The sequence below is a fragment of the Ochotona curzoniae genome, unplaced genomic scaffold (genome assembly GCF_017591425.1).
Source record: "Ochotona curzoniae isolate NIBS_2020 unplaced genomic scaffold, NIBS_Ocur_1.0 patch35, whole genome shotgun sequence".
Classification (NCBI taxonomy): Eukaryota; Metazoa; Chordata; class Mammalia; order Lagomorpha; family Ochotonidae; genus Ochotona; species Ochotona curzoniae.
Window position 1 is genome coordinate 17,175 of NW_024466917.1, and position 18,764 is coordinate 35,938.

Consider the following 18,764-nt stretch of genomic DNA (forward strand, 5'->3'; position numbering starts at 1 on the left):
TGAGCTAACTTCACAACGACTCTGGTCTCTCCTTCAGCTAGGATGGCTGCGCCTAGACTGCACCAGCACCCCTGGCACAGACTTGGTGGGGGCAGGGGTCCTGGACCCTCAAGGGAAGAGAGGAGCAAGGAGAGGGATCAGTTCCTCCCCGGCTTGGGGTGGGACTCGCCACAGGAGAGACGTTGAGCCAAGGCCTTCTCAACAACTTCTCACCATTTGCCAGCTTCCAGTCCTTGTCCAGGTCCTCTGAGGTCACTGCAAGCACTTCCTGTCCCCACTCTTCTTGTCCCCTCCAGCCTGCGCATCCTGATTGTGCCGGAGGTGCCTATCCCACCCAGACACTGACCCTGCCCCTAGCTCCTGGTACAGTGCTGGGCACATTCCTCCTCCCCCTGGCCCTCACCCACACCGGACAGCGCGTGTGGGTTCTGTTCACCCCTCCCCCAGCATTCCACCTCTGGCCCCTCACCTTTTAGTCACTCATGGAACAAATACTTGGCACAAGCCGGGCATGGTGCCAGCAAAAGAATAGTCCATGAGAATCCAATCCTTATGCTCAAAGAAACTTCTCTCTGTGCCTGAAAGCCTGAGAGGTAGACAAGCAGGGATGATTTGTTAAGTGCAATACACAGAGAAGCCCAGCCTGGACTCACTAGAAGCTTCCAGAAGGATGAGCAGCAAGGATGACGAGTTAGTCATGCACATAAGGAAGCAGCCTTGTGTGTATGTGCAGAACCAAGGAGACAGCACAACAAGTCAGGAGCTCTGGCTAGAGGTGTGACTACGGCAACCAGGGCACGCCAGAGCACTGGGTGGGGACCCCAAGGTGTGGTCAGCACCCAACCCACAGCCCACCAGGGCACCTGAGCTCTGTCGGACCTGCCTGCCGGTCAGCCTCACCCGGAGGCAGGCCTTCCCAGAAAACCGGGAGCACGCCTTGCATCTTGATACATCCTGCTCAGCCCTGTGGCCCACCAACCTCAGTGCTGCTTACAGCCTCAGTGTGGGGCCCAGCCTTGGACCCTGCTGGGCACCCCTGACTTCCCAGCTCATCTCTCACTATGCAGTTACCCCCACACACACAGGACAGCCACTGCGAGGCTTCTCCAGTCTTCCTCCCTCTTCCCCCAGTCTGCTCTCTTCCTTTGTTGCCAATAAAGTGAATCAATAAATATTTACAAATTAGCTCATTGACTCCCCCCACCCCCTGGCCCACTGTGTGTCCAACAAGCATGAAAGACCAAATCCATGTCCCAAAACCACTCCTCTTCTTCCTCTTTCTCCTGCCACATTCCCAGCAATATTGTTCAGCAACTAAATCTGATAAACTGTGACGTCATCTTCAATCCCACTCTCTTTCTCACATTGCCCCCACGACCACTTCATCCATTGTCATTGGATTGTCAGCTTGGCCGTGATCCCAGTGACCACTTCTCACCTCGCGTGTGGCCACCGCTGCCTTCAGCAGGAGAGGTTGACCCTGTACTTGGATGCAGATGAGGCTGATTCCTACAAAAACTCAACCCACAAGGGCCCAGAGTCCATCCATCAAGCCAGTCACCTTGCCCAGGCTGCAATTCAAAATGAATTTGACCTTCAATAAATCAGGAAACGGTGAACATTCTCACAAGGAAAAAGAAAGTCAACAAATGCCAGACCCCAGAGGGTGCAGATCTTGGAATGACCTCACAAAGGTTTCAAAGCACTGGGGATGATTATGTCCTACGAGACCAAGGCAAATGCATTCAAAATGAACAAGCAGGACACACTCCTAACAGGAGGGCCAGCACTGTGACATAACGGGTTAAGCCACCACCTCTCACACCAGCATCCCATATGGGTCCAGTCCCAGCTACTTTGCTTCCAATCCAGCTCCCTGCTAGTGAGATTTGGAAAGCAGCAGAGGATGGTCTGAGTGCTTGGATACCTGTCTCCCACGTGGGAGATGCAACGGAGGATTAGGGATTTGGGTTAGGCCTGGTTGTGTTCTAATTATTGCAACCATTTCTGGTTATTAAACAGTGGTTCTTTGGAACATAGCTTCCTCCCCTCTATCTTTCTTTCTCTATAATTCTGCCTTTCAAATAAATAAATAACTCTCAGAATACTTCAAAAATAGGTAAGAGAGGGATATTAGAAAAGTAAAATGCAGAAGGACCAAAAAAAATAGACAAATAAAAGAAACAAATAATAAAATGGTCAGCTTGCATAAAACCATACTGATAATTACCTATAATGCAAATAGTCAAACACTATTCCTCATTGAAAACAAAAAAAGCCCTGCTTTACCCACTTGAAACCCCATGCTTGTGGGCCTGCCCACTCACCTGGCACAAGACAGTTCAACTTATGTCTTTATCAACCAACCTGACTTAATTGACATTTCTAGAATATTCTAGAACATACACCTATGTTCTTTCCATGAGCCAGTAGAGAAATCAACAGGATAGAGGCTCATAAATTGAGCAGTCTGAGTCCCGAATGGCTATTTCTGTGAAAGGAATTGATAGTAGTTTAAACCCTTTAACAAAAAGATGTCTTCACTGGTGAATTCCACCAAGTACATAAGAGAGATCTTCCAGAAAACACAGGAGCTGCAAAAATTTCCCAGCTGCTTTTTATAAGATTAGCTTTACCCTTTCAGACAAAGGTATTAGCGGAAAAGTAGATGCTGGTATCTATGTTTATGCATATGTCCAAATCTTCACAAAGTTTTGGCAAATGAAGCACAATAGCAAATAACACATCATAACCAAGTAACGTTTACCCAGGGAGTGCAAGGCTGGGTCAACTTTCAAAATTTCGCTCATGTAGTCCTTGATATCAACAGACTACAGAGCAAAAACAAGGTGAATAGCTTCATAGATGTGTGTAAACATGGAAATTCAATATTTATTCCTGAGTTTAAAAAAAAACTCACAACAAATTAGGAATGGGAGGGAGCTTCCTTCACTTGGTTCGTGGCATCGACAAAGACTGAAGGCACCTCTCTAAGATGGGGAATCAGACGAGGACACCTGCTCACTCACACTGCCCATGGCCAATGTCACTCAGCAGTCACAGCTGGTGTACTAAAGCAAGAAGAAGAAGAGATGAAAGAAACAAAAGTGTTTTCATGAGACAGACTTCTCTACCTAACAAATTCCTAGATCTTTTTTTTTCAGTGAATGCGCTAAGCCAGCTTATGGGAGGCAAAGCCAACACGTGGGAATTAATTCTGTGTCTACAGTCTTGCAATGAACACTTGCAAATCAAAAGATCTTGAAGCACCATTTGCAGTAACACCCAGAAGAGTGAAATATTTAGTTAGAACTCTTTAAAAAGTATGTGACGGAGGACTGGTGGCTGACAGTAACCCAGAAGCCACTGCATGGTTAAGAGGCCATTTCTTAGGGCTCATGGCCTAGTAGACTGAACCTCTGCCTGGGCTGCCAGAATCCTATAGGGCCCTGGTTTATGTCTCAGCTGTTCCACTTCAAATCCAGCTCCCTGCTTATGGCCAGGGAAGGCAGTGAGGATGGTCGTAGTCCTTGGACCTCTGGACCCATATGGAAGACCTAGAGGAAGCTCCTGGCTCCTGGCCTCATCAATGGGCACAACTCCGGTCATTACTGACATTTGGCGAGCGAACCATTTGGATGCAAGATCTCTCTGTCACTCCTCTCTTTGTAACTCTGCTTTTCCAATAAAAATGAAATAAATCTTTAAGAACAGAGAGATCAGTTCTTTCCCAAGGCCCACACAGCGGTCACACGTATGGACCCTGATGTGGACAGCACCAAGTTCAATCACAGATTCTGTACATGAAGCTGTGAGACCACAGGCAATGACAGGCAGCGGTTAACACTCACCAGGCAACTCGTTTTTTCCTTTAATAACCTTGTAGGATGGGTGCTACTATCGGTGACAGAACTGAGGCCCAAAGAGGTGAAAGAAAAAAAGCGTGGAAGGGGAGATATAGATTCCTGGCATACTTGCTAGTGCTGAGCTCGCAGCCTGGCATATAGTGGGTACACAACAAATAGTTGCTACTCGCCCCGTGGTGGTGTTCGCCTTTTCATTACGCATGGAGGATCACAGGGCCGTACCAGGACCACCCTCGCACCATCCACAGGTGGACACAGGAGAGTCCAGGCCTCATCCAGCAACCCACAGGCCGGAGACATGAGACACCGGCATGCTGCCGGGCTGCCTGGCCAGCTGTGGGCGTTTGCTGCCCTCTGCTGGTCACCATGGTGAGTCAGCTGCAGCCAGCCAAGGAGCCAACGAGTTTTTTGAAACTTAAGTTTTATTTTTGTTTTTGTTTTTGTTTCCTGCCATGCAGACACTGCAGTGATGAAGAGCAGCTTTGGCAAGGTCTCTCACCTCTCCCCTGCCCAGCAGTGCTCAGAGTCCCCGCTGTGTTCCTGAACCCCAGTCTGCAGCATCAGAAGCCCCGACGAAGACCCTGGACTCTGTGGGTCCCCAACAGGGGGTATCCCTTGGGGCTTGGAGGTCCAGGCTTCTCTCTGGTGCCTGAGGCCTGGACCCATCCATAAACTCCCTCTCCTTCCCTCCCCACTTCTACCAACCAGTTTATCTTGGGATCCTAGGAGGGAATGACCAGAATAGACCAATAGAAAGAGTCCATGCTAAGGCTGTTGGAAGGTGGCAAATGCCATAGGGTAAAGACACAGATTGGAACAAGGAAAGCTGGATGCAGGCAGAAGTAGGGGTGGGAGGGTACGCTGTGGCTTCAACCAGGAGGGTCATAGAGGTGGCATAAGAGTAGAGACCCTGAAGGAAGCCATGTGGCTGAGCCAAGAGTGTGCAAACTGGAGAGACGGACAGCAGATCCTCCATCTGCTGGTCCACTTCCCAAATGGCTGCAACAGCTGGAGCTGGGCCTACCCAAAGCCAGGAGTGCAGGGACTCGAGCATTTAGGCCACTCTCGACTGCTTTGTGAAGCAGCTGGGACTCCAGCCAGGATGGCAGCAGCACAGGAAGCAGCCTTCCCTCACTGTGCCACGCACCAGCTCCAGCCCAGCGACTTTATCGATCCTATAACCAAAACAGAAAAGAAGTGAAGAATGTTGAAATCCTAAATTGGATAGATTCCGGCACCAGAGGCTGTGCAGGGAGGAAGAGTCAGCCCCGGGAGGCCAAGCATGGCAGCCCTTGGGTAGGAGCTTGGAGAGTGTGGGAGTGGCTGGTGGTCAGCGGGGGGAGGCCCGCCCACCACCCCCAGAGGTTAGATTTGGCTCATCCAGCTGCTCTCTGTGGCCCCTACCCTTGCTCCAACCACAGGCTCTCCCAGTCACTCACTGGTCTTGTAAAAGCTGGAGAGATGGCCAACCAGCAGGGCCCGTGGGGTGACGTTCAACAGCCAGGAGGCAACCCCCAGGGCCACACTCCAGCCCCCTTGGACAGCCCCATCTGGGTTAACTCAGGAGAACCAGCTGTCCAGGGAAGGTGGTAGGATGAACCATGGCCGCCCAGGCTGAGACAAGAGCGAAACCGGGCAGGCCCACTAGCAGGGTGGGGCAAGGTGTGGCAGGGTGTGACGGGGGGGCAGAGCCGGGCAGGGATAAGGGGTCAGTGTCCTCTCTTGACAAATCCAGGAAGTCTTCCTGGAAGTAGGGGGGATTTTATGCCTGGACAAAGAGCAAAAGGGAAGGAAGGGAGGTAGTGAGCTTCTGGCGTGGAAAAGAACCAGCCACCCCCCCCCCCCCAGCACTCCAGCTCAGACAGAGTGAAGGAGGGGCTGAGGGATGACAGGTGAGGCCTCCCAGGAAAGCCGGGGGCAAGCCAGAGGCAAGTGCAGAGCCCAATTCTGGGGATAGGGAGGGGTGCTGGAAGTTGCTTCAACTTCCAGAGCAGACGGGGTAAGGAACCTCTCCCATCCAGTGAGCTCCTGAGGGCTTCTCAGATGAGGTGGTCTCCATATTCCGGGCAGGTCAAGGAGCCTGGGATGGACATTCCTGATGCTGGGTGGGTGGGAACCAGACCAAAGAAGGTGAAGGCTGGGAACACAGGACCAGAGGGTGTGGCAGGAAAATGCAGGAGTCACCTGGGCACAGTGCCAGAAAGGAGTTCCCAGCCTCCCTCTAACCTGTCCCGGGAGGGCTTCCTGGAAGAGGCAGCTATTTGTTCAGGAACAGTCTAGGCAAAGATGTGGCCCAGGGGAAGGCTTGGGGTGAGGAAGGGGGATATGTACAGATATGTATGCATGTTCAATATATGCATACTCAAGTGTGTGTGTGTGTGTGTGTGTGTGTGTGAGCGCGGTGTGTTTCTTCTGGACAAGGCAAAGCCTTCATGCCCCACCCTGCCAAGGAGACACACGGAAGTGGATCTGGTTCTGCCCTTTCCATCCACCTGGAGAGATGGGGTGGGTTGAGCAGCCCTGCTGAGAGGAGGCACCCCTTCAGCCTCCACCAGCACACCCCAGCCCAGTGGGCCGGAAGCCCACTGCCCTGAGCTCTCCCCCATCCTCCGCACCCCCTCCCCGTGCACACTGAGTTCCGGCCATAGGGCCCCTTTTCCCACCCCCACTAAAGGTGGAGCCTGGGGAATCTCCCCACTGTGCTCCTCTCTCCGCCCCCAGAGCCTTTACGCAAGTGAACATGAAAGGCGGCCTTGAAAGGGCCGGGGGTGGTAAATGTGCACCGGAAGCAAGGGGCAGAGGCCAGCAAGGCGCAGGCCCACGCTGTGGGTGCAGGCTGACTGGGACACCTTCAGCAGGAAGCAACCCTCCCCTCCCTTCCAAGCAGGGCCTAGGGTCCTTAACGCATGGTGGAAGCCAAGTTCAAATTCATGGAGACTCAGAGAAGTGGAGAACATCCCCTTCCCCTCCCCAGCCCAGGCCACGCTAGTGGAAAGGTCTAGGCTGCCCCTGAACCAGGTCAATACCCTTTGCTGACCCACTGGCACAGGTGGCCCCTGTGAGTTAGAGATCTTCCACAACCAGCTGCTGGGGCCCCGATTCTCCCTGCCCCAGCCGGGCCTGGTCTCGCTACCTTGTCTCCCTGGAACAAGAGGAATGGGCTGTGGGGTGGCAGCTCTTGGGCCTAGGGGAAGTCCCAGGACAGAGTCCAGAGCCTCTCTTGGAGGACCCAGCTGTGGCAGTGCTGAGTTCTGGGGGCTGCCTGGAGGAGGAAGACCATGAGGTCTGGCACGTGGGAGTGCAGCTGACCTCCCTGGGGGCAGAGCACCAGGTCCCAAGGTTGGTGCTCAGGAAACAGGGCACGAATAGCAGTCATTATCCTAATAAGTGGCCCAGGTCACACAGGGGAGCAGGGATGGTCAATGCAAGAGGCTCCCGTAGCCTCCAGCAGCTGGAAGTCACAGTGGCTGCAGATCCCCAAGAGGCCCTGTTTCTGTGTCCAGCAGCCTCAGGCTACTCCTCAGCCAGGGACCACTGGGGGGGCAGGCCGTCTTGCTCTTGGGACAAAGGGGCTGCTGGGAGCACGTTTCCTCTTGAAGCAGAAGGTGCCCAGGGCAGGTTTACAGCCACCAGGCTGTCCTGGGACCAGGTTCACCCATCCTGGTGACCACATGGAAGAAAGTGGTTCAAGAGGAGCCTCGCAAGCGGTCATTACCGCAGCCACGAGGAGTCAAGCGGCTTGCATTTTGACTGGTTGAAAAGTGAACGCCCTGGAACAGGGCCTGTTGGGCTGGAATCCAGAAGGTTCCAAGAGAACATTTTGCTCCAGCCCTCTGGTAGGAGGTGGGGAGGGAGGGGGGGCAGGGAGTTATGGTCAGAATGACTCCCATGGTCCCCAGCCACCTGCCAGGCCGCACCGTGGGCCCCGTCTGATCCATCACCAGTGAGGCACACTCGGTCCCACTGAGAGCCAGGCAGGTGGCAAAGATCCCGGGTTGCTCCCACCCTGCCCTTAAGAGGACAGTCTCTTGCCCAGATCCCCAACCCAGCCACCCCCAGACTACTCGTGAGTTCAACTCTGTCGGAAGTGGGTGTGGGTTGAGGCCAAGTCCCAGAGAGAGAGAGAGAGAGAGAGAGAGAGAGAGAGAGAGGAGGCTTAATGACCTAACATATGTAAACGAGCTTTGAAGATGAAAAGTGCAAACACGGTCCCTAATAACATCCCCACCACTTCTCGGGGGCCCTGGAGTCGCCGCTGAGCTCACCTTTAACAGGAGTCTCTAGGGAGTTGCTGGCAAACTCCCCAAGCCAATAAACAACATAAAATGGCTTTTCGCTGCTTTTATGCCGCCAAGCCCAGCTCTCCCCACCAATAAAAGGAGCAGGCAGGATCAGAGAAGCACAGATTTCCCCACGCCTCGCACCCGTAGCCTCGCAGCCTCGCAGCCTCGCAGCCTCCACGCACGCCGTTCCTCCCAACACCGCTATGTCCTGTCGCTCCTACAGGATCAGTTCAGGATGCGGGGTCACCAGGAACTTCAGCTCCTGCTCCGCAGTGGCCCCCAAAACTGGCAATCGCTGCTGCATCAGCGCCGCCCCCTACAGGGGGGTATCCTGCTACCGGGGGCTGACTGGCTTCAGCAGCCGCAGCCTGTGTAACCTGGGCTCAGGTGGAGGGCCCCGCATGGCCGTCGGGGGCTTCCGCGCCGGCTCCTGTGGGCGCAGCTTCGGCTACCGCTCGGGCGGCGTGTGCGGGCCCAGCGCGCCCTGCATCACCACAGTGTCTGTCAATGAGAGCCTGCTGACGCCCCTCAACCTGGAGATCGACCCCAATGCGCAGTGCGTCAAGCACGAGGAGAAGGAGCAGATCAAGTGTCTCAACAGCAAGTTCGCTGCCTTCATCGACAAGGTCGGTGCCCTGGAAGTGCCAAGCAAGACTGTGGCCCCATCCTTCCTCGGGGGACACTGGCGAGGGAAAGCAGGATTGTTCTGCATCGTTCATTTAAAAAAAAAAAAAAAAAGGAGCTGATTGAGGTCTAGGGGGTGGGTTTGGAAATCGAGTCTGTGGTCTGTCCCTGACATACCCAACTGCAGGGGCTCTGGGGAGTGATGGACAGGGGACCCGGGGACAAGCAGCACATATCGGTGGTTGGGTCCCACCCCAGGTCATGCCACCTCCCCAACCCCAGCAGTGTGAGATCCTGGGCACATCACCCACTTGGCTGAAAGCACCTGCCTCATCTGCCTGTGGGGGTGACTTCTGGTCCAGTCTGGCTTTCCAAGGACTACAAAGGATGTGGCAACAGGGAGCCAACCAGAGGGCAGCCTCCTCACGCATGAAGGATGGGGCTGGAGGAGTGAGGTAGCGAGGTTGGCAGTGGGTCCCCGGTTCAGGCAGAGAGAGGACACTTCACAGGACGGCCAGAAACCGCCTCCCAGGAGAGCAGAAGGTCCAGACTCAGGTTTACGGGGATAGCAGGGCATGGGGGTGTGAAGCACTGGGGACCTTCCTCTGGTCTCTTTCTCCTTCACAACCCTCAAGATGCAATGGGGTAGGTGTGCTCATCTGCATTTTCCAAACGGCAAGTTAGAGTAGAAGGGTTTTGCTGTGTGACAGATATGCAAAGTGAACGAGCAAGGATGGCAGGGGACAGGGACCTGCAGGACATGGGATGCTGACTCCACCCTGACCCTCCCCATGTGAAGTTCAGGGCACATGCCATCTTACTCCCCAGGGTTGTGATGGTGGGGGGATGGAACAAACGTGGGTATAGAGACGGAGACGGATTCAGACACGGACAGACACACGTGGGCGTCAGCGCAGGCCCACAGAGCCGGTAAACAGTCCACGTGTTTGCTGTAACAGTGAGTAAACCAGCGGTACCTGGTAGTTATGTTAATAGTCCCTGCATGTTAGGGACTGTTCTAAGCCCTTGGAGTATCTTAATGGCCTCAGTCACCACCGTAACTCCTACCTCTATTATCTCCACTTTAGGGATGAGCAAACCAAGCCCCGAGAGGTTAAACAACCCTCCCGCTCAAAGTGGCAAGGCTGGGGAGGAGGAGGACCTCGGGACAGAGCTAAGGACACGCAGAGACGGCTGTGGGGGACAGGGAGGAGAGGACCAGGCATCTGCCCACCAGGCTTGCCATGCCCCCACCCCAACCACTCTTTCCTTTATCCCTCCCTGGCAGGTGCGCTTCCTGGAGCAGCAGAACAAGCTCCTGGAGACCAAGTGGCAGTTCTACCAGAACCAGCGCTGCTGTGAGAGCAACCTGGAGCCGCTGTTCAGCGGTTACATCGAGTCCCTGCGGCGGGAGGCCGAGTGTGTGGAGGCCGACAGTGGGCGGCTGTCCTCAGAGCTCAACCATGTGCAGGAGGTGCTGGAAGGCTACAAGAAGAAGTGAGTGTGCCAGCCAGCTGAGAGGGCCCAGAGAAAGCCAAAAGAGCCCTTATTTGCCAGCTGCATTGAGCTCCCCTCTACCGGGGGTTGCCTGGGACCCCTGGGCAGATGTCTGGTGGGAAAATGATGGGTGCAGTGTCTTCCAATTCCTTGCTCTGAACCTTCCATGTGGCCTCCTAGGGTTTAAGCAAATAATCCCAAGGGTGGCCAGCAGCTGTCTGTGTGCTCTGCCCTCCCCCCAATCACCTGTGCGGTGTACCATGCGTAGCACCTGCCCTCTGTGGACGTAGGATACCCTGAAGTGCAGGGGCCAGGACATGTGTCCCAATTTCATTCTAGAGGTAGAAGGGCTGCTTTGGCGGAGGGTAATGTGGAGCAAGCATGAGCTCCTGGGACTTGGGTACACGAGGTAGCAGAGGCCGGACAGGCAGAGCCTATCCTTGTGAGCCCTGCAAGAGCTGGCCCAGGAGCGGGGCCAGTACTCAAGCCCCAACTCGCACACTCCAACCCTTTCTCTCCCATGTCCAGATATGAAGAGGAGGTGGCTCTAAGAGCCACAGCAGAAAACGAGTTCGTGGTTCTGAAGAAGGTGAGGGGGCTGGCCTCCAGGCGGGGCAGGAGGGTACCACAGTTCCCACACTGACAGGAGACACCTTCTGTGGGCTCCTCCCACACGCACGGCCCCTCTCCCCTGTCCCCCCACCAGGACGTGGACTGCGCCTACCTGCGGAAGTCAGACCTGGAGGCCAATGTGGAGGCCCTGGTGGAGGAGTCCAGCTTCCTGAAGCGCCTCTATGAGGAGGTGAGGGGGCACCTGCCTGGCAGGTGGAGCAGGTGCAGGGGGAGGTGTGGAGCCCTGGGGGAGGCAGGGGAGAGGGGTGAAGATGCATGTGCATATATATGCACTTGTATGTGTGTTCTTCAGTGCGTGATAGAACATACAGATGTGTGCTGTGTGGGTTGTATGTGCCCAGCCCATATCTGCATGCATGAGGATGCTGGTGTGCACATGTGCTGGGGACTCTGTGAGAGCACCTGGGCAAGGAGTGCTGTGCTCATTCCCTGAACTATGCGAGTGCAGGTGTGTGGATGCATATAGAAGTGAGATAGGAGGCTCAGGGTGATGGGCTTCTACCTAAAGAGAGGTGTTAATGAACAAGCCAGCCCCTCTGCAGGAGGTGCTGCAGGGCATCTCCAAGTCAAGCCTTCTTCAACACACTGGGCCTTGACATTACTATTTGTCAAATGAAGGGCTTGTTTGATCTTAGACGTACCTTCCGGCTCTCTGATGTAGCCTGAGTCCATATGTGAACAAAAGGGGTGGGGACAGGAGCCATGTGATACACACACACACACACACACACACACCCGGGGACTGGGCCCAGACCAGGCCCCAGATGCAAATGTATCAACCCTTGGTCCCGCAGGAGATCCGCGTCCTCCAGGCCCACATCTCAGACACCTCGGTCATTGTCAAGATGGACAATAGCCGGGACCTCAACATGGACTGCGTCGTCGCTGAGATCAAGGCTCAGTATGATGATGTTGCCAGCCGCAGCCGGGCTGAGGCTGAGTCCTGGTACCGCAGCAAGGTGAGCGGCAAGGGGGGCCTGCCTCCTCAACATGGCACTGGGGACAGTGGAAGGTACCCACTGCGAACTCTGGATATTAAGGGAAGAGCTGCATCTCTGCCATCAGGAGTCAGGACTTCCATGTGCGAGGAACTTAATGAATGTGTGAGTGTGCCTGCTGAGTGTATGGGTGCACCTGCTAAGTACGTGGCTGTACTTGATATGTGTGGGTGCACCTGCTGAGCATTGGTCCCCTGGAGCCATCCTGATGGGATGCTGAGCCTCAGGGACCCCTACTCTTCCTCCCCAGTGCGAGGAGATGAAGGCCACGGTGATCCGGCACGGGGAGACCCTGCGTCGCACCAAGGAGGAGATCAACGAGCTGAACCGCATGATCCAGAGGCTGACGGCCGAGGTGGAGAACGCCAAGTGCCAGGTAAAAGTAGGGGGAGGTCTCAGGCTCCCAGGATAGGTAGGCATCCTAATGTGTCCTTATGACATGCACCTGAGGCAGCAGGGATCCCAGAGAGAGGGGGAAGAGATTCCACCCTACCCCAAAGTAAATGCAATGGGGTGAGCCACATCACTAACTTCACAGGAGGGATCGAGCCCCTGCCCTGGCCAGTGTGCAAGGACCATCCAAGTCCACTCACCTCCTCCCTCCTTGCACAGATGGCAAGGTCCCAGCCTCTCTTCCCTGTGGCCTAGTTCTGTCAGCTTGGGTGCGCCCTGCTGGGCCTTCCCCTCTGAACCCATCCTTCCTTGACCTCACCTCTCCCACCTCTACCTCCACAGCGCGCCAAGCTAGAGGCTGCTGTGGCTGAGGCTGAGCAGCAGGGCGAGGCGGCCCTGAGCGATGCCCGCTGCAAGCTGGCAGGGCTGGAGGAGGCCCTGCAGAAGGCCAAGCAGGACATGGCCTGCCTGCTCAAGGAGTACCAGGAGGTGATGAACTCCAAGCTGGGCCTGGACATTGAGATCGCCACCTACCGCCGCCTGCTGGAGGGCGAGGAACACAGGTGGGGCAGGGAGGGATTTAGACGGTAGAGGTCTGGGTCCCTTGGGAGTGAACCACCTTGAGCTTGAGTATGAGCTGTGGCCAAGAGCACACTGGGACAGCCCAGGCTTTCCCAATAACACCCATCCGCCCACTGCTTGTGCTGTCCCAGGCCTGTGCACAGCGTTCTTATAGACTCCTCCCGGTGGCATGGGGAACAACCACTCTTCCCTTCCTAATGGATCAGCCTCAGCTCCGTTCTCACCGCTGCCTAGTTACTCAGCAGTGGGACTCACACCTGCGGCCACAGCATGTGCTCCTGTCAAGCGCTTCTGGTGGCAACTCAGTCATCCCCTCTCCCTTCCCGCCCCCCGTCCCCACCCCCAAGCATGCAACAAGTACTTTGCCCTGTGCAGATGCATTCCACTCAGCTCACCACCCTTTTTGTGAGCTTGCCCACTCCATTCCAAGATAGACCAATCAGAAGTCCTTAGCCCCAGGTTCTCCCTGCGTCCTCCTCCTGGGCTGCCGTAGGTCAGGGCTCATCTACAAGTTCAGAGAGACCCTGCGGATTTGAGGGAACTTCTTCCTGCCTCTCGGGGTTGGGGAGTAGACCCTGCAGGCGCCAAGACCCTCTCTGGCCCATGGTAGCCCATGGTCTCTGGGAATCCATCTCAGCATCTGAAACTGACAGTGCTCTTTGCCCACAGGCTGTGCGAGGGCGTGGGCTCCGTGAACGTGTGTAAGTATCTGCTCCGAAGACCCCAAGGAAAATGACCCTCCTAAAGGGCAGGGTTGAACCCACTGAGCCTCAAGTGTTCCCAATTGAGAGAGGGCTTCTGGCCTCCCCTCTGTGGGAGGTGGGCAAGGCCTGGCTGGGCACCTGTCTCTGGAGGTGACAGTGAGCTACAGGACAGGGGCTGGGTGTGGACCACTTTTATCCCCCTTGGTCCAGAGTTCCTGGCTCACCTCTTTTTTTAAGACATTTATTGATTTACTTCAAAGACAGTGACAGAGAGAGTGTGTGAGAAAGATACGCACATACGCAGGGGGAGATCTTCCATCCGCTGATTCACTCCCCCAAGCAGCCGCCATGGCTGGATCTGAGCTGATCCAAAGCCAGAAGCCAGGAGTTTCTTCTAGGTCTTCTACGTGAGCACAGTGGTCCAAGCACTTGTGCCATCCTCCACTACTTTCCCAGGCACATCAGCAGTGAGCTGAAGCAGGAGTGGAGCAGCCGGGACTCAAACCAGCACCCATATGGGATGCAGGCACTGCATGTGACAGCTTAACGCACTGTGCCACATCGATGACCTCCCCCCCCCACCATCACCATCTTGCTTCCCTGTATCTTAGTCTCCCTGGTTTAACTGAACCCTTTAAAGTGGCGACTGCTCCTACAAGGCCCTGGGCTTTGGAGCTAGCTGTGAGAGCATCAGTCCCTCACCCCTCCACGCCCCACATCTCTTTCTGCCCACAGGTGTCAGCAGCTCCCGCGGCGGAGTCAGTTGTGGCGGTCTCACTTACAGCTCCACCCCAGGACGCCAGATTGCGTCAGGCCCCTCAGCCATGGGTGGCAGCATGACAGTGATGGCACCTGACTCCTGCAGCCCTTGCCAACCCCGCGCCTCCAGCTTCAGCTGTGGGAGTACCCGGTCTGTGCGTTTTGCCTAGAGCCGGATGACCCGCCAAGTGCCTCTGCCCCTGCGGACCCGCACCTCCCGCCCTGGCACTGACTGGTGTGTGAATGGGAAGACGTGTGCTTGCTTCCAGAACCTTCCAGAGTTCCTGCAGAGGACAAGACCCCGGGGGCCGCTCTCCTCCACCTCCTTATATTAGGGGGGCTGTCTTCTACATTCTCCTCTCTGCTTCAACTTAGATTAATTCCCTACCCCTCACCCAACCATAGCCCGGCTCCAGAAAGAGAGAGAGAGAGAGAGAGAGAGAGAGGCCGGGCAGCATGCAAGCTTCCGCTGGGAAAGCCAGGACCCTAACTGTCCAGTCAGGCCTCCTGCAGCCTAAGACGGCAACCCAGGAGCCCTCCCAGCAGGCCCATCTAGCCAGGAAGACTGGGGACCCCTAGGCAGCCTGTGTTTGCTTGCACTTCGCTGTGCCTCTGGCCGACTCCTGGGTTAAGCGCTGCAGCCAAGGCCCCTTTCCCTGGAAAGTCTTCTGGCCTAGGTTGCCTGGCAGGGCACTCCGGCCGGTCTTACTCTCAGAACACCTTTATACATTTCAAAGCCTCTGCGGAAGCGCCCATCTTGCCCCTGCGTATGCAGGGGCTGCCCTCTGGAAGGGTGGGATGGGGAAGGTGGGCCTGGGTCCCCCTCTTTTGTGGCTGTCTACAGTGTTTTGCCTTCTGGGTTGACTCAATCAAGCTGTGTTTCAATAAATGCTGCTGCGATGCAAGGCCACGTGGTCTGGTGAACGCCGTGTCCCTACCCCCTCTGCAGTCCCCAGTGGCCCCGCCCCTTCCTGCTGCCTGCCAGGATCTGAATATACTTGACCATCCACTCACACAGCCCCAGTTCCTGACCTTTTAGCCCACCCTTTGTGTGATCGGCTTGCTGGCTCTTAATGGAAAGTGGCCTATGATGACCATGACCTTGTCCTCAGGGACAGGAGGCTGGGAGTTGGGTAAAGCAGAGGCCTGCGGAATGCTATAAGCAGAAAGGGCTGGTCTCGGAGGCTAAAGGATCAGACATGTGAGACCCAATCCTGCCTACACAGCCATGTCTCCGGGAGCCCTCGGACAGCACCCCAAATCTGTGAGCCCATTCCAGCCCTACTGCCTCCTTGGGGTGCCGAGGGGCTGAAGAGAGGCTGCCTTTGGGGAGAACTGGTGGATGTCTGCATGGATGCAAGCCATGCACCACAAACCCAGCGAGCACAGGACTGTGCATTAAAGAGTCAAACCACAGGGCTGAGGAGCATTCAGAAGTGTTTTAATCCATCTCCATGCTTTGCGTGCCGAGAGTAGGCAGCCAACTGAGCTGGCCAGAGATGCCTGTGGCTCCTGAGGGCATATACCCACCCGCACACATACATACACACTTACAAATACACACACACCTATGTACACACAGAGATGCTTGCACACATACTTACACACATACACACCCACATGTATGTGCAGATGTTTGCATACATGCACACCCACACACGCATACCTGCACACACGCACACTTGTTTACACATATCCTCTTATGCACACTCAGGTACATATACGCAATACTTACATACGTGCATATACGTGAACCTATCCCTTTTTACAATCAGTGACAAAAACCCAAAGCAAACTGTTCCAAGGCTCCTGGGGGTCATGAAGCCTCCCCTGATGTGTGAGCCCATCCCTCTGGAAGACCAAGGCCATAGTCCTCCAAGGACAGGCATGCAACTAGGGAGGCAGCTGAAGGGGAGGTCAGGCGGTGTGCAATTCAGAGGGGAAGGAAAGCCGAGGGCAAGTGAGACCATGGAGGGAGGTGAGAGCCCAGGGACTATGGCTCTGCAGCCTCACCATTCAGGCCCACACACATGCTGCTGGGATTTAATTGTTAAACAAATCTTCATGAACCCTGCAAACCATGCCAAGTTCAGAAACGGTGAGGCATGGGGTGGCAATCATTTCACGAGAGGCAATGATGTTCAACGCACCTGTAGAACACTGCTGAGGATGCTCACTGGCCAGGTGGGCATGCCTGCTCCCCCTCTGATCCAGCTTCCTGCCCATGATCAGCCTGGCAGGCGGCAGGGGTGGCTCAGATGCTTGGGCCCCTGCGAGCCCATTGGGGGGTTCTGGATGGCACTCCAGGCGCTCAACTGCAGCCTGGCTCAACCCCAGCTGTTGGGGGCGTTTGGGGAGTGAGCCAGATATGGAAAATCCCTCTATCCCACTTCTCCTTTCAAATAAAATGAAAATCAAGTAATTCATAGATTAATTTTTGAAGAAAAGCAACACAGTTGCCCTCCCTAGGCCAACCTCATGATCTCCATCACATCTTCTGCCCTCTCGGGTGTTGAGTGCCCCATGTGACTCCCTCCTGTGCCTCCTCAAAGCCCGCATTGATGCTGGTTTTACATCCCTGTTCAAATGTGGTGGCTCCCAGAATGCAGTGTGGCCAGGAAGCAAGGGCAGCCCTCATTGCACTCCTAAGAGAGGCATGGTCACCCTGGGCCATGGCCTTGCACTGACACTCAGAGAATGAGATCCCAACATACAATGCTTTAGCAAGCCGAGCCAAGAAACAGCCTCGGGATTAATATGTCTCCCCCGGCCACCCTCTCTCAGCTCTCAGATTCCCTGGCAGACTTCCTACGCTTTACCAGACAGCTCAGTTTCCAGTCCTTGTCCCTCAGCAGCCTCTTAAAACCTGGTTTACCTAGCCTTAGTCAGAATCCTCCAGCCCCTATTTCTTTCTGTGGCTCAAAACACTAGATCAACTTCAGCCATCTGGAATGTTCTCTGAGCCTCGTCCTTTGTGTGTGGCCCCCATGCATCTGTGCACATTGATAAACACATCTGCTTTTCTGTGTGTGCATCTATGATCCTTTCACTTCCCCACACTCAAGTCAAGGACGCAAGGGAAAGTCTAAGCTTGTCTCTGACTCCTTGAACCACGGCGCCCCTGGGCCCATAGCAGAAAGCTTCACAAGGACTCAGGAAAGTGGCCAGAGACAGAAAGCACCATTCAGCTGCCTCTGTCTGCCCCAAGGCTGGGGGTCTGGATTTTAAATCTGGGGTGCTATCTTCACTGCCTCATCATGAAGTTGAAACAGAACCCCAACATACACGTCCTAAATGTGGAGGTTAAAATGCAGCCTCTTGGACCTCCACCTTAGTCCACGGTGTCCTCGACTGTCCTTCAGGATTAACCGCACATCCAAAGGCACCTGCTGAATTGAGAGAATGGTACAGCTGGCCCCAGGTGCAAATCCAGCAGTGGCTCTCACAACCACATACAACTCATTCGCTTCTCCAGCAGATACAACCCCGCTGGCCGGTGTTGTCTGCAAGAAGTCTCTTTCGGAGAATCCCAGGTCTGGGGGAAGAAGGTAACCACTTGGCCACCCTAAAAATTCCCTCAAGAGCATATCATTGCTGACCCATCATAGGAACGCCATTAGTACCACTGACCTCGGTCACAAAGGAACTTGGACAAGAGCCAATCATGCACCTTTCAGTTCCAATTTCAATCTAGAACAATCTTCGCTCCTCCGTAGGGAGCCTGGGCAGCAAGCTGTGCACTTGACAAATGCCTCCTTTCTTCCACCCCACCCCAGCATGTCAGCGACTGACTTCCTCTGCATGTCTGGGGGGTGGACTCAGGTTTGGGAGTTCTATGTTCACTCCTCTAGAAGCAAGGACAAGGGGAGATGTGTCTACTTAGGCTCCCGGGAGCTCTGCTATGTCACCTTCCCTCTATCCTCTCCAAACAGCTAAGCAACGAGCACAGCCCCACGCAGTGCCCACTCCTGGGCCAGTGAATACAACTTCAGAAAAATGAAGAACACCATGATGGAGGCCTGCCATATTTACTGGGTGGACAGGAGAAAGCCTTTGGCTATTCACATTTAATCTATCAGACTCGTGAAAAGAAAGCAGGAGCCATGCAGGAGGAATTAGGCCAGCATCATGCAATTCCAAACAACGAATCCGTCAATCCGTCAGGCCTGGCCTCCAAGCAGCTGGGAGGGCTTGGGGAACACAGAAATTGTCAGATCCCAAACATGGGGGGAGCTCTTGGGAGCTCCTGGCCCACCCTCACCATCAGCTCCCTTAATGCAGAGGCGACAGTTGCAGCCTCTCCCATCCTGGACAAAGCTCAAAGATGCCCCCACAGTTGTCAGCCTTCTCCCTGGCTTCCCTGGCAGAGCCAGGTGACACTACAAGTATCACTCCTGGTGACAGTAAGAAGGAAACTGGACAGTT

General features: G+C 55.0%; 1 protein-coding gene across 2 annotated transcripts; it reads left to right on the forward strand.

Moving 5' to 3' along the window:
- Positions 1-8,352: 8,352 nt before the first annotated feature.
- On the forward strand, positions 8,353-14,509 carry LOC121167226 (keratin, type II cuticular Hb5). 2 transcript variants are annotated; one of them, XM_040996630.1, is made up of 9 exons: positions 8,353-8,775; positions 10,062-10,270; positions 10,799-10,859; positions 10,977-11,072; positions 11,698-11,862; positions 12,152-12,277; positions 12,637-12,857; positions 13,546-13,581; positions 14,323-14,509. In XM_040996630.1, exons 1-9 carry the CDS (start codon positions 8,353-8,355, stop codon positions 14,507-14,509), a joined length of 1,524 nt encoding a protein of 507 aa, XP_040852564.1. The 2 variants fall into 2 exon arrangements, with proteins under 2 accessions (XP_040852564.1, XP_040852563.1); XM_040996629.1 differs by having other exon boundaries at positions 13,546-13,577; positions 14,316-14,509.
- Positions 14,510-18,764: the final 4,255 nt, after the last annotated feature.

Coding starts and splice junctions, on each gene's coding strand:
- LOC121167226 (XM_040996629.1), top strand. CDS start 8,353: ATGTCCTGTCGCTCCTACAGGATCAGTTCAGGATGCGGGGTCACCAGG. Junction 11,073..11,697: donor TGAAGCGCCTCTATGAGGAG/GTGAGGGGGCAC, acceptor TTGGTCCCGCAG/GAGATCCGCGTCCTCCAGGC. Junction 12,858..13,545: donor CTGGAGGGCGAGGAACACAG/GTGGGGCAGGGA, acceptor CTTTGCCCACAG/GCTGTGCGAGGGCGTGGGCT.